Here is a 15,289-nt window from a genome sequence, read left to right as displayed (position 1 = left end):
GTCCTATGACATTCCCCTTTGGGAGCTGCTGGGATTCTTGCCTTTTATTATAAATGGTATGTGCAATAACATGAGGTTCTGAAGTTGGATCGCAGTGCAGAGTGTAGCTAGGCCATGAACCCTGGGGCCTCCAGCAGCACAAAGAAATAGAAGACAAGGCAGCCCTAATGAAACTCATTTCACAGCACTGGAGTCAGAAACTCCAGATCATTCAAAAAGATTAAAATGGAGTTTAGTCTTTTTGTTAAATCCTAATCTGAATGTAACAGTCCTTATCTGAACAGCAAAGAAATTAACTCTACTTATTTTAGAGCTGCCCAATTCCCAGGAGAGACCGCAGGGCTATTTAGAGTGAGAGAAGCTCAGCCACCTCTGAGAGCTTCTGCCTCTGCATTTGTATCTCTGACTGATCCACAAATATTTCTGATATTAAAAACTAGAAATCAAGTTACTGGAACAAATTGAGCTCTTTAATTCTTCCCAGATGCGCACTCTGTGTTTGGGCACGGTTACATCTGCATGGCAGAGCTGTAACTAGACATTTTATCCCCCAGGGCATGCAAGCATATTTGTACCCCCTGCCAGGGTTATTTTGGCATGTCTCTGCCCCATTTTTCTGCCCCCTACAGCTTTGCGCCCTGAGCAGCTGCTCCACTTGCCCTGCTCTGGTTATGGCCCAGTTGCATGGAAAGGGCTGAAGCAGTTGTGCTGTTCACATGGTGAGTTCATGGCAAACAAATAGCAGAATTCAAGATCGACCTGAGACTTTGAATTCCCAGAATACTATGCATTAGAAGATGAGTGAAGAAAACCTTTCCAGCCTTGGTACCAAATCTAAACTTAGGAGAAAAAGTAAATTGACCCAGGGTAGACGCCTGCTCTGCTCAGGGTGGAAAGATCAAGTTCTTTTTAAGGGTTTCAATAGAGACAAATTTGTTGCTTGTTTTGAAAAATCCTTTCACACAAACCTTTTTATAATGACAAAATAATAATTAGAAAGAACAGAGAAATTAAACTGTAATATACGTGGAGCATTCAGTTCACTGTGAGCTAAATCTATTCTTGGGAGGAGTTACACCAGAGGTTAATTTGCTCTGTGCTGTTTAAAGATGGAGGTGAAACCATCCTACACATGAGTCATGTAAAAGGTGATGGGGGGCAAAAATATCACAGATCATGGAACAGAATCCCAAAGCCAGTGTTCAGCCTGCAAATTCCTCTGCAGCCAGGTACATTCAGCATGTCACAGGGCATGGACCTCCCGGGGCTTTGGGTGGTACAGTGTCATTTGGAGAGGTAACTTTGCCCTTGCACATAAAAATGTAATAAGCTACTAGTCATGCCAGTCCTGCTTCTCTGTGACAAAGTGTTCCTTGTGTGCCTCTCGTTTCAGAAGTCTATACAGTGAACCCCTGACCCCTTCTTCAAACACCAGCTTGAGCCCAGTAGGCTCACCAGTCAGTGAAATAGCTTTTGAGAAACCCAGCCTTCCTTCAGCCGCAGATTGGTCAGAATTTCTGAGTGCATCCACCAGCGAAAGGGTAGAGAATGAGTTTGCACAGTTAACTCTGTCTGATCATGAGCAAAGAGAACTCTATGAAGCTGCCAAACTCGTCCAGACAGTGTTCAGGAAATACAAGGTAAGTAGCAGGAACATCTCATCTCTTTGCCTTAGGTGTGTGGAAGTAGAATCCATTAGAAAATCAAATGTAGACTATATATTTCTTAGACAAAATAATTCTCCCAGTGTCTTGTGTAACCCTGTTAATTCTTACCCTGGCGCTCTCATGCTGCTGAAATTTGTCTAACTAGCTAGCAAAGGGAGACGAGTCCATATTTTAGTATGTGGTGATGCTTCCTCTGCAACAGTCTGGCAATCCACAAAGCATAGCAGGAAAGTACACATCAAAGTCTTTGTTCAGCTGCCTATTTTCATTCTCTCCTGCAAACTGTCAAACTCATTGTTTGTAGATTGGGGGGTGTTCCATCATCTTCATAAATTACTAATAGAAACCCCTTCTTTAGAAGAAGGAGGGTGCTGCGATGGTAAATGGGAACCAGGGGTCATACTCAGGCTGCAGAGAGCCATTACCTCTCATCCTCTCTTCTGTTTGTTCAGTGCGATTTATGCTGACTCATAACTTCTTCACTTTTTGTTACAGGGCCGTCCTCTCAGAGAACAGCAGGAAGTGGCTGCTGCTGTCATTCAGCGTTGTTACAGAAAATACAAACAGGTAAGCGAAGAATTGAGTTTCTGTGAAATAATGTGAACCTGTGAATACTGGCAGCAGATTCTACATATATTGGGAACTGGTGCAAAGAGAGAACTTCCAAAGTGTGCTTTTCAATATGCAGTGATAAATATGCAGAATGTGTTATGATTAAGCTCAAAAGTCCAGAAAAATCACATCGTAAATCTAATTTCACAAGCTGTTTCCTTGAGAAGATTTTAATTTCTGTATTTTCCCTGGTTTGTTATATATAGTGTTACCAAATAGTCCTGCAACTTATCTCTCAGTGATGACATGGTCTGAAACTAGAGCAACTGTGTGTGTGCAGCTACACATATGGAGTGAGGAACAAGCTGTATTTCATATTTACCTGTATATTAATATATTATTATTTATCAAAGTGATTACATTGTACTCTTACTAGCTGCTTTCCAAATTTCATTGTGAAATTTAAGATGGTTTTGTGCTTAAGACGAGTTGGACTGCAGAGGGGGAGGGAAAAAACATGTCAAATTTTAAAATATGAAAAATCCAGTTTTTCACTTGCTATAATTTGTCCTGGGACTGAAACCTTTCCGCGCACTTTCATCTGGAGCCAAGTTTTAGGCTGAGTCTTCAGACCCGGAAAGAAGAATTTATTTTTTTTTAATGGGAACAATGAGCCCATTAGCACTAGTTCAAACATACTTCTCCCCCCAGCTCAGACTGACTGACATCTGGGATGACAATATTGAAGAGAGGCCCTTACATAACATTCAATTAGAAACATTTATTTGGGAAAACTTAACTAGTGTTGGATCACCGTAGAGTGACGTTCTGGAGTGATGCTTCGTGTAATCATAGTGTGAATTCCCTTTCAAATATTGCTCCACAAGGTTTGTCGTGGACCCTGGAGCCATTTCTTTTGGGAGAAGATGGTCTGGTCAGGTGTTTGTTTTTTGTGTCTCAGTTCTTTATTTGCAGCTCTAACATTAACTTTGTATTTTCTGTTTTTCCTCTAAGCTTACTTGGATAGCCTTGAAGGTAATGAATCAACATACACTGTCTTGGAAACTGATCCCTTTGAGTTACAAACTTTCACATTCAATACAAACCAGGAAAACCTGGTATTCAGTGAAATAATTTGATAATGCCCAGCAGTGAATGTATGTGTCAGCTAGACTGCTCTGTGACAAACAAAAATCCCCATTGTAGGACAGAGATGGCGCTGTGTTACCAGAAACAGATCACGTTAATATAGAAGCACACTTAATATTTCTAAATACACTTATTGAGCAGTGAAGGGCTGAGATGAGGGGATCTTAATGAAGAAACATTTTGCTCTGCAGCCGTTCTTAACATTATCTTTATAAGCAACAAGAACCTTTAGTGTCCGCAGTGCTCTGGATCATTAAATTGCTCCCAGTGCTGCTGAGATCTGTTAGGTTTCATTATTTGCCTCCATGGTCATGGACAACATGAGGGAATATTGATCTGAACAGCCACGCAAACAATGACATCAATTCTTTCTGTATCATGAGTATTTTTATTTTCAGCTTTAAAAACCTGTGCACCAAATTCCCAGTTACAGTGCAACTTGTGTGTTACTGCTAATACAGTAATGTCCTGTTAGAACTGTCCTGTGACAATATTCTGTGAGCGTGACAGCCTGTCTCCTACCTGTGCAGCACCCTGACCATGGCAGTAATCAGTATCAGTTCAGTGTTTTCCAATGCTCTCAGGGTACCTAAGACACAAGAGTGCATGTTGTTCTTTTGGGGGAGATTTAATGTAATATGAAGATGGGTGTGTCCTCCTAGAACTGTTCTTCCACCCCCAGCTTCCTCCTTCACCAAACCACTATTTTGTCAAGGAAGGTGAATATGTCTGTCATCATGCACCTAGACTGGCTGGAGATACTCACTTGACTGAAGCTAACTACTGTTTCCTTTGTTCTCCCAGCTCCCACCAGCCTGAAGGGAGGGTCAGGGTGGGGGGAGGGGGAGTTTTGGCTGGACAAAGATTTTTAATGCATAGGCAACAAGACAAGTTTGGATGCAAACCTGAGTAATATCTAGAGCTATGAGTCTCTCATCTCATATAACTTATTGCTGTATTAAATCCCTGTATTAGTTACATCAATGACTGCAGGTTTAGCCAGACATAGCTAGAGTGTCACTGTTCCACCTTTGGCCCTCTGTTCAGGGTGTTGTAACTCAGCCACAGAAGTCCTCTCTGGGCTCAGAATTGGAAAAGAAAAGATCAGCCTGAGAGTGAATTATTTTTAAATAGCTTATTTAAAAGCAAACTTTGGTTCATCTAATTATTAAGAGCTTATTTAAAAAAATAAAAAATGACAACAAAATGTACCAGCGACCAACAACTGCTTCAGTTCCAAAGAGTGAAATTTGGTAAATGTTGGTATTACTCCATGATATGATGGGTTTGTTTGTTTTTTAAGAAGAGAGAACTCTCTGAAGTATGATACAAAACTGTCAGATATAGAGATGGCTGCTGCCCATGTGTCACATCTCTCCTGTAATTAGATGAGCAGTGAGTCAAAGGCTGGCAAACTGTCTGGGGATATTTAACACTTTGACATATTCTTCAAAAGAAGACCAGCGCACAGTAAAAGTCTGCTCTACACGTCAGTTCAGCGTGCTAAATGTGGCCTTCACATATTAGTCCAGGTCTGCATTTACCACTTAGAAAGTAAATTGTGTGCAATTTTAAATATTCCTGAATGCAGATGACTTCCATGTACCAGGGAGGGCCATCTTGCATTGGTTATTTTGAAGGGAGAAAATGTAAAAGCAATTCTTGCCTTTAGAGAGTTGCTTCCTCCCCTTGTTACTGGCTGTTCTGCAGAAGGCTGGGTAATATGTCTTTTATTATGCCAGGTAAACCTTATTATAGAAATCTGTTCAACAGAATGCGATAGCTGAGAGCAGTGTAGTACAACTTCCGTGTTCAGTTAATAGACCAGGCCATTGATGTTGGGCTGTGTACAGTGCAGGGAGTAATCCATGAGGTTCTGAATGAGGAGCATTCTGCCCATGTTTAGCAATCTTTCATACAGGAACTAGCCAGAAATAGAGCACATCAATTGTTCAGGCATGTCTCAGAAGGACCCTAATGGAAAGCAGCTCTTCATTGGTTAAGTTTTACAGATGGAAGGTTAAAGGCATAAAAGATTGCTGGTCTGGAAATAACCCGGTACTGGAGGGGGATTTTTAGTGTATGTGAACACTAGTGCAAATTTGCAAATTCAGTGCATGGGGTTATAACTTTATAAAACACAGAAATATCACTCTCATTTATAATGATTAAAGGGGTACTCTCAAATAGTTTAGGCCCAAAATTAGGTTTGGTTTAATACAAATGATTCTGAGAAAATCTTAGTAGTATCAAAAATTATTTCAGTCAAAATATTGTTTTTATTTGGATGTAAACAATATGAGCAACCCAAATATTGTCTTCATTGCCTGACCAGCGTGAACTGCAAATGGCATGAACATTGAAAAGCAAAATAGTTTTTAAATGATCTGTTTAAAAGTGACATTTTTATAACTGAGAAGTATTAGAGACAATGTTTTTTTCAACATACTTTGTGCATTTATCAGCACTTTGTGTTTTAGTAGGTTACATTGTTTTTTCTTTATAGTCTGCTAGCTAGACGTAGTCCTCTCTTGTTTGTGCGAGTTTTGACACAGCAACAGCTGTGTGTGCAGAACCACCAGAGACCTTTATTTATCTCATGGCATTTGGCATCTTGTAATGGTGAATGTTGCTGTACCTATTTAAGAGTAAATACCAGTCCATCTGCAGTTGGATTACTTTTGTACTAGAATGTATGTGCACTAGAAATATAAGTACCCACTACTGTAGACTGGACACAAGATCAGAACAGGTGTTCATGACTCAAAAATTAAAACATCTGTGCCATGTCTATATTAGTACTTACACCATTGTTACCAATTAGAAATATAAATAAATAAATTTCCCCAGCACAACTGCACAATTGCTGGCAGAGGTTGTACTATAGGTACTAATTTTTCTAGTGTAGACTAGACCCTGCAACTGCACCAGTTTGTCACTGGGCCATATTTCAGACAGTTTCCTGGCACTGAGAAGATACCGTACTAAGTCTGGCCTCTACTCATAGCAACAAAAAGAGAGAGTATCCTCCCCCATCACATTCCAGTGGGGCGAGAGACTTGGAAACCTGCTTTCTGCTGGAATGCTTTAGCCTCTTTTTGTCTCCCTTGCAGTATGCACTTTATAAAAAGATGACACAAGCTGCCATCCTTATCCAGAGCAAATTCAGAAGCTATTATGAACAGAAAAAATTCCAGCAGAGCCGACGAGCCGCAGTGCTGATCCAGCAGTACTATCGCAGCTACAAAGAATGTGGGAAGAGGAGACAAAAAAGTCGAGCAGCTGCCATTGTACAACAGAAACTTAGGTGGGTTTGTGGTAAAGAGCTGAAAATTTACTCTTATAGGAAAGAGAGGAGAAGAGCTAAGTTAGCATGTAGAGGAAAGGAGGTTCTCAGTCAAACTGAGATGTCCTGCAGGAACAACCTAGTCTTCTAATAGTTATTCCTGTTGATGCAGTTTGTGAATCATGGACACTGGCATTACAAGTGAGAAGCCCAAAGCAAAAAAATAAATAAAATTGAATGATGCTTTTGAAATGAGAGCAGTATCCTGATTTCCGAATGGAGATCCCCACAGCAGGATTAGCTAACGGGAACATAGTAGCATGTGTGCTAGTTCTGCTGGCTTTGAGGTTCCTCCATAAGTCTGTGTTAGAAAGAACAGTTCACTCAGTTTATTCTCTCATCTTGGATTGCGAATGGCCTCATACAGAAATCAAGTTAATAAGCATCTTAGGGACTCAAGACAGCATTACCAGCAATGCATAAAAATCAATTTTAAAATTAAGGAGCTGATATTCACATCAAAGGAGCATTTAAGGGACAGTAAATGCAGGTCATAAGAATTTTACTCTCCAACAAATGAGATGAGGCAGAGGAAAATGTAATAAAGGTAGCATGTAAGGTTCTTAAGGGCTTCTACTGTTTGTATGTTGGTATCTAGCACAGTCCTGGACTGTGCCACATTTTACAGGTAAGCCAGGTGAGAAATGCACAGTACACAAAGAATGATTATTCTCCTATTTAGTACCCTTTCTCCTCAATATTGCCCATGCCCTGATGTTCCTTTGTTTGTGTTTAGAAGCAGTCTGCTCACCAAGAAGCAGGATCAAGCTGCTCGCAAGATCATGCGGTTTTTACGACGCTGCCGCCACAGGTATGACATCACTTTTATATGGATTTTCCTTACCTATCAGTTCTAGGCCATCCCCAGAGCATTGCAATGGGTTCACTATAAGAACCTGAATAGAATAGATTAGAATCACTGCAAATCTCTCTCATCATCAAGTAACAAAGCCAAGCTGCTTACAAAGAAAACTAGGAAAAAATCTCCAGATTGGGACTGTCACTAAGACACATTCAGCTGCATTGCAAATATGGTAAAAGGCTGTGATAAATGGAAGCAGAACAAAGAAACTCTTAGTTATACTCCTTTACTGAAGTTGGCTTTAGTGAAGTTGGGCTTGAGAAGCCTTGGAGGAGAGTTCAGCTGAATGATTGATTCCGCCCCCGCACCCCAGACTATATCCTGTTTTACAGACTTTTCATTGCACCTTAGCCTCATAGTGCAGCGTGCCACTATACCTTGGAAGCATTTCTATTTAAGACACAGGTATACATGTAGTGGAGTCACAATGGATGAATCTGTTTATAATCTAGATAAGTTGAGCCCCACAGCCCTCTAGGAGGGGAGACACTCAACAGCAAACAAGTCAGTGCATATGTCAGCCACGCCACATGTCTAAATAAACATTAAATTGGAGAATATATACACAAGGCAAGAAGGGTTTCCTAACAGTACCAGGAACTCAGGACAACACTGATTCAATTGTTTGCCTGCAACATGTGGCAGCTGCAGCTCCCATAACTGTACTATACTGTGTTGAGGTGACTTGCTTTCATTAGTTAATGAAAGGATCTTGTTTGTGATTAACTTGTCAGCCAGAAGATTGTCTTGACTAGTAGAAATGAATTCAGATCTTTCTGCATATGCCTCCTCCATAATAACTACACACTTATCTTGCCCAGTAAGACAAGGTAAAATACTTGGAAGCTAGTCAAACCAAAGTATGTTTAGTTTAGGCCAGTGCTGGTTCAGCACACTAAACTGAAACGGAGGGAAGTACATGGTGTTACTAGTATTTTGGTACAAGGTTTTAGAAATAGTCATCTTTGTATGAGGTCAGAGATACAGACTGGGATGAGGCTGGTGTAGCCCGAGCAGTGGGCAGACAACTTGCCCTGCAGGTTCATGTGGCAAGCAGCAGATGCAGGGTTTCTAAACTAGTGCCAAGTGCTTTTGATGTTGACACAGCATTTTGTCAGGGGATGGCTGGCTTGTCCCTCACTACAACAAGGCAGGCAGAAGTGAACTCAAAGGTTCACCTGATCATTCTTACAGGTCTACCCCCCATAGAACAGGTACAGAAGTCAGAAACTGTAGATCCCCTCAGATCCCTTAGAAGGTAGGGCAGTCCACACTGAAGCTCTGTGCCCCCTTCCCTATGGCCAATGGAGCAGAGATGCCAGAGACTCTTGTATTTGGCTGACTTTGACACCCCATAAGCGTACTTGCACATGCAAGAAAGGTCCCCTAAAATTAGCCATAGTGCAGAATCTCCCACCAGTGAGCCAAATACTTGGACTACACCACCATTCCCAGGCTTTTCAATAGGCCAGTCTCTTTCTTGGCCTATCTGATGTACAGCTTTGGCAGCTTCTCCTGTCCTTGACCTTTCTCCTTCTGTCAGCCTCTCCTCAGTTGCCCATTTCCTTAAAGTAAGGCTCTGCACGCTCGTATGTACCTCAGGCCCATGAAGGAGCAGACCTTTCCTATGCCTTTGGCTCAATTCCTTGCAATACCTAGTCAGGTGGGTCACTATAGCTGTGTAGAGACAGAGGGAATTAGGGGGAGAAAAGCAAGGAGGGGAGGGAAATTGACTGTGACCAAAAGAATAAATCTCTTCCTGCCTCAGGCACTTTGGCTGTAGCTCACTGCTCTGTACTCATGTACCATGTTGAGAGCAATTCCTTCTCTGAGTTCAGAGGGCAAATGCACTGTTTTGCAAGAGATCAGAGTTGTTTTGGAGTGAATCCCTAATTCTTGGCTGGAATTAAACAAAAATAAATTCTTGTCTCCTATTTTCAAGGAAGAGCTGATCATAAATCCTAAATTACCATGCTCCCCTTCTAAACCGAAAATGTGCCCACATCCTTTGTGTGCTATGTACGTGTTTCTACTGCAGAATGTGCATGTGCTTTACTTGGGCAATTGCAAAGGTTTAACATGGATATTTTCTTATTACTAATCTTATCATTTACAAAAGATTTTTACCTTGAGGCATCCTGGCATTGGAGAAAATTACAAACAAAAGTTTCAAAATCTCATTACTCAATGAAGCAGCATAAGGATTCCACATAAAAACTGTGGTCTGAAAAGGTCGCACAAAGAATGGCACAGTGGGGATGCTGGGTATTTTTTGTGTTGAATTTGGGAATGTACCAGATTTATTAATAAAATTATTAGAGTAAATTTGATTGTATTCCCTTAGAAATGTAAAAGTGAGCACACCAATAGGAGAAGGCTCCTAGCTCCAGTGCCAATTTCAGGGGGTAAACCAGCACGTTCTGAAGTCTAGACTTGACTTACTGCTCTGGATGTTCTGGGTAGTGGGGTGGGAAATGTGACTAGCAGCACCTCCGTCTCTCTAAAATGACATGACGGAGCTACTTCTTTCGCCTCTGAAAATTCGCATCAGCACACAAGATAGTGTGATAATTGATGCACTATGAATACCTTAGAGAGAGAGAAAAGAGTGATAGAAAGGAACAGAGAGAGAACTTAGCAGCATAAGGAAAGTGAGACTTCTTAGAAATAGGGGAGGAAAAAAGCAGAAGAAAGCAAGCCAGTCCTTCACACAGACCCATCAAACTAAGTGTAAAGCCAGTTATTTCTTCAGCTGCAGAAGTTTTTTTAAACGTGTAACTTGTGAGTGAACATTTGCTAATTCTACATTTTTTAAATTTGCTTTAACCTAGTTCTGTTGGCCACATCTAGATATTGGAACTGGACCCTGGAAATAATTCTTGCTAAGAGATTATTCTGTTCCCTTTATGCAAGATTCAGTTATATGCTTTCCTTGGGCTTTCTCCTGGTAACCATCTCACTGATACTTTATCTAAATCTGTTTTAAGTAAGTTATGAAAAGCCCCTTTCTGTCCATATCCAAAACAGCTCTAAGGTACCCCTCGTGGTTTGTTAGATCTACTTATTGGCTCAGATCTTCAGTGGAGCAAAGATGAATTATACCGGCTGAGGATCTGACCCAGTGTGTTTAAGAATTGTGCTAGTTGGAGCTTCCTGTATTCATGAACTTTCACTTACTGCAGTATCAGAGACAACAGTTCAGATGCCACTGGGTCAGTTCATGAGACCTACAGTTGGTTTGGTTACCTTGGTAACTGATACATGAACATTGCATAGGATAGAAAGAAATGTGAGTTTCAATTAAGTGTGCATTGTTGGGTGAAGGCAGGATTTTTTGGAGCTGGGGCTCATCTCTGCTAAGATATATGCATCTGAATATGGGCAAATATCATGTAGACAAAAATAGACCCCCATTAACAAATTCTGTACACTCATCTGTGACAGTAACTCTTAAGGTAGGAGATGCAGAGATTACTATAGATCTTGGAAAAATATCTATTTGTCCATCTGTTACGTATCTCCAGGAATGTGAAGGAAAACATGGTACCCTATCATGGTATCAGCATGTCTTACCTTGAAAGGGTTTATTATAGGGCATGAGACAGAACTGGCCTTTCAAGAGATGCACAGCTGAATAGTTCTGAATGTGGATAATGCTCAGGCCTGTTAGCCAGTGACTGACTCTTAGTTTTAAGTCTAAAAGTTGCAGTAATACCTTCTGCTTGTTGACCTGCCCTCCAGCACAGTGTCCGTATGTGAGACCAGAATTAAAGGCTTGCAGATTTCATGACTCACCAACCACCCTCAGCTAGTCAATGGTTCCTAAATAATATTGATTTAGTGCTACAGGGAAAGGTGGAACCAATGTCAGTTCTAACTGGGCCTGGTTTAACTGAATTGACACCCACTTGCAATCCACACAGTCAGCTTTCAGTAAACTGATAACATTCTATTTCCTTTATTTTCCTTTGGTTTATATTTAAAATTTTATCTTCTTGAGATCTCTCTGTAGTATTGCTAGACTGTGATTATCATCTGGATTATAGTCCTGCTGTAGCCAGTGAAATTAGGACCGAGATAGAAGACAGCCTATCATGGAAGGGAAGATAGGTTGGAGCTGGAAATGCCACCAGAACAACTATCTGTTTTCATTTTACTTTGTATTGCACTTTACTATCCAAAAATGTTCTGAACTCTGATCTGCTGCTGCCTGGTGAAGAGGGAATCACACAGGCAGCATCTGGGGAGTGGGCCCTTCTCTCTCCAGGCAAACAGAAATACTTTGTCTTCCCTCCATTGAAGTGAAACTATTGTAAGGTTTCTTTGATGCCACGTGTATGCTAATAGCTCTTTGGTATTGTTTTGCTATCTGAAGCCCTCTGGTGGACCATAGGCTGTACAAAAGGGTGAGTTAGCTGCCTGCTAGACAGTTTCTCTCTCTTCCATTTTAAATATTTTGCTTTCTGCTTGCTTGCATGGGGCTGCAGCCTAGATATGCCAGTAAGTTTCACATCCATTAATTATATGAAACAAAATACTGTATAAACTAACCCTATTGCAATTACTAACACTGCTGCTTTTCATAACAGGACAGAACTCTGCAGTAGATATTACAAATGCATGAATAAGTGGAAAAAAAGGACTTTTATATCCATCACTGGGCATGCTTAGAAAGTGGTATTGGTGGGAACTTTACAGTTAACAGGTTTTTTTAAACTTGAATGGGTCTGCACTGGCATTTGCTAAATGAGTAATGACTTCCTTCATAATTAAAATGTTGCAGCATTAATATTAGATTTTAGCATAATCTCAGCGAGCTCCTAAATTATTTTAGCCTACGCTAGATGGGTTTCCTTTTGTATTTTCTGATTGAGCTGTGGGGATGAAAAGGAGCTCTCCTCACTGTTTCCTAAAATGGTTGGGCTTTAGTTTTCCTCTTCCTAGGACACAGTATTAGGTAAGTTACACACCTGGCGGCCCTGCCAGAGCCAGCTCACAGATATTTTTTCTTTCTCAGCTGATACTTAAAATGAGAAAGAAGTGAAAATAGAAGAGAGAAGCTGGTGGTGTTATAATTATCTGAATAAGAGAGCTGCAGTTGTACAGATCCCCTGTGCAGGGACAGAAATTTTCATCAAGCCAGTGATACAACAAACTGGTTGCTGTCCATGAAAAGGCAAAAATGAGGCTGAGATTTGTTACCACAGTGGAAGAACCAAAATCATTATGTTCCTGTAATGCAGAGGAGTACTGCTTTCAAACAATGTGTGTATAAAAGTACCCAGCAAGACAATGCAGAAGACAAACGCTATTTTTCTTAGGCAAAAAGCTGCAGTGGTCATATTTTATAAATGTCTAGTGGGGAGGTTAATTAGACAGTTGCACACACATATCTTATAAACTAAGTATCACTGTAAATTGCCCTCTACCAGTGGCAAGGTAATTTTTTGTGAATTAACCCTAACTTCTGCCCGCTATTACTGAGTCTGGTGTGGCACCGTCTCTTATTGGCTTACTAATTGATCCTAACAAAAAATCTAGTTGTTGAAATTTTTGCAGAATCCTGAGGCTTCTGGCACTTGCAAATGTCTTTTCATTCACATTCATGGGAAGAGTCATTTGATTTCTTTCCTCATGAAATCTGAAGTAAGAATCCTATGAAATGGAGTTCTAAACCCAGGTGAACCCAAATCCCTTCATTGTGCCATTTCTCTGAATCTGACTTCCCTGATGTGATACCTTGATGAAGGAAGGAGAATCTTGCTGCCATTCACAGACAGTTTCAGATACTGTTACTCTGCAAAGCTATCATCCAGCACAGTTTGGTTTATTCTCCGGAAATGAAGTCCAGTTCACAGTGAAGTGCTTTACACATCTTGCAGGCTAATTAGAGAAAGCATGCAGTATTAGTATAGCCTTTTCCCTGCCATACTCCCTACTAAAGGATTATTAGTCCATTGTTGTTTGCTATTCTAATGCTCTTTGCAGACTGAAGCTGGGATTTTTAGACATGAGAGTTGGGTGTCTAGCTCCTCACAGCCTCTTCGAAAATATTAGCCTGAGCTATTCATACTGAAAAGGAGAAATCACAATAAATTGTTTTTAGAACCACACATTTGTTTTCAACATATCAGCATTCACCAATTGCAAGGATGAATAATATAAGTAAAGGTGATGAGCTTTTTTTTATGCAGAAATATATTTAAATTGCTGCGTGGGGGGTGGGTGCGTGCATGCAAACCACAGGTTGGTCTCACTTTCTCTCTGGAAAATAAAAAATTTCCTTGTCATGTGCTCAGCAGGAGAGACTAAAGCAAAGCACCAGGTACTCCATCCTCCTATTAGAGTTGGGAACAGAATCCAAGAATCCTGCCTTCTAAGGCCTGATTGTGTGTTGCATTGGTGTAAAATGTCACAAATCAGAATAGCATCATTTTATATTCACTTTACACTGGTGTAAACAACTGCACCTGGTGCAGGACAGTAAGATTCAAACCCCCAGTCTGCTGTTCTCCACAGACTCCCTTCTAGAACTTAGAACAGAACATGGGCATCCTGACTCCCAGTCTCCCCACAGTGTCACTGCTGCCTGATGGTTTTCTGAACAGCTACCAGGATGCTCCATTACAAGCTTGTCAGTTTCACTCTGCTACTTCTGAAGGCTCTTGCTGAGCAGTAGTGGGAGAGGCTAAGGAAAGGAGACTCTTTTCCCCTCTCCCAGCAGGAACTAAACACTGCATCTGTGTTTCTGAAGATACTCAATATTTTCCAGAGAAACAGGAAACTTAGGAGAAAAGAATCTAAAAGCTGGAGTTCGGGAAGAAACAGGGAGGTGGCTTTACCCTTCCTCCCAGTGCTGGGAAGTGAAGAGGGTTCTAGACTTATCTAGAAAAGGGTCCAGAGACAGCACCCTAATTGGAATCCTACTAGCTGGAAGCTGGGACACTCTGTTTCTCACCAATATGCTGTCCTGTCCTGAATTAAATGGAGGACCTCACCATTTTTCTTATTTAATGTCTGTTTAATAGGCATGGGGCTGGTAGGTATTGGGCCTGTGCAGGTGTTTGTAGCTATATATCACTGTGCTGCTTGCCACAAAGATCTGTGTTATGAAACTGCAGTGAAGATGAGCATAATTGCAAATTAACAATTCATTATTCGAACAGCTATGCTGCTTCCCCTCCAAACTCCTCTCCCACCATCAGAGTTTTGCTGCTGCCTTTCACAGTCCTCATCCTCTTCAGTGAATTGCTCTTTAACTCCCCTGTCCCCCCATACAATTAGCAGTTACCACTCCAGTCCTCTGCTGCTCCCCTTGTCACCTTCTGCCTTTTCCCTTCACCTGCAGCATAGGTTACCTGCTAAATTCATTTGCTCAACTATTGCAGAATGCATAAAGGGCTCTCATGCAAACTGCACTTCTTCCTATAGGGCAGGCTATGAAGCTCTGAAAGATTTCTTTCCAGCTTCCCAGCTTTGCATGCAGGTAACACAGAACAAAAGTACTGGATTTGTAGCTGAAATTCTTAACATTTACTCACTTTTGTTCTGAAATAATAAAATGATGAGACTTACACTTTAATGTCTCAGAATGAGCCAGTCAGGTTCAAAGCTGAACAGAAAAGCATGAGAGGGCACACATTAGGAACAGAGAAGAGAACAAAGAAATTGTGCCATCGTGCCATTCCTAAAAGAATACATGCATGCTGCAGT

General features: G+C 41.0%; 1 protein-coding gene across 7 annotated transcripts in view; it reads left to right on the top strand.

Annotated features, from left to right (window-relative positions):
- CAMTA1 (calmodulin binding transcription activator 1) overlaps window positions 1-15,289 on the top strand; it is an 871,256-nt gene that overhangs the window by 839,149 nt on the left and 16,818 nt on the right. For 3 of the 7 annotated variants that reach the window (XM_075060208.1, XM_032763753.2, XM_032763755.2), the window contains 6 exons: window positions 1,394-1,640; window positions 2,163-2,234; window positions 3,234-3,254; window positions 6,482-6,675; window positions 7,451-7,525; window positions 11,952-11,982. In XM_075060208.1, coding sequence (XP_074916309.1) covers window positions 1,394-1,640; window positions 2,163-2,234; window positions 3,234-3,254; window positions 6,482-6,675; window positions 7,451-7,525; window positions 11,952-11,982 — 640 coding nt within the window. The remainder of the gene's footprint in view (window positions 1-1,393; window positions 1,641-2,162; window positions 2,235-3,233; window positions 3,255-6,481; window positions 6,676-7,450; window positions 7,526-11,951; window positions 11,983-15,289) is intronic. The other 4 variants (XM_075060207.1, XM_075060209.1, XM_075060205.1 and 1 more) reach the window with 3 other exon arrangements.

The sequence above is a fragment of the Chelonoidis abingdonii genome, chromosome 23 (assembly GCF_003597395.2).
Source record: "Chelonoidis abingdonii isolate Lonesome George chromosome 23, CheloAbing_2.0, whole genome shotgun sequence".
NCBI lineage: Eukaryota > Metazoa > Chordata > Testudines > Testudinidae > Chelonoidis > Chelonoidis abingdonii.
This window is presented reverse-complemented; position numbering and strand designations above follow the sequence as displayed.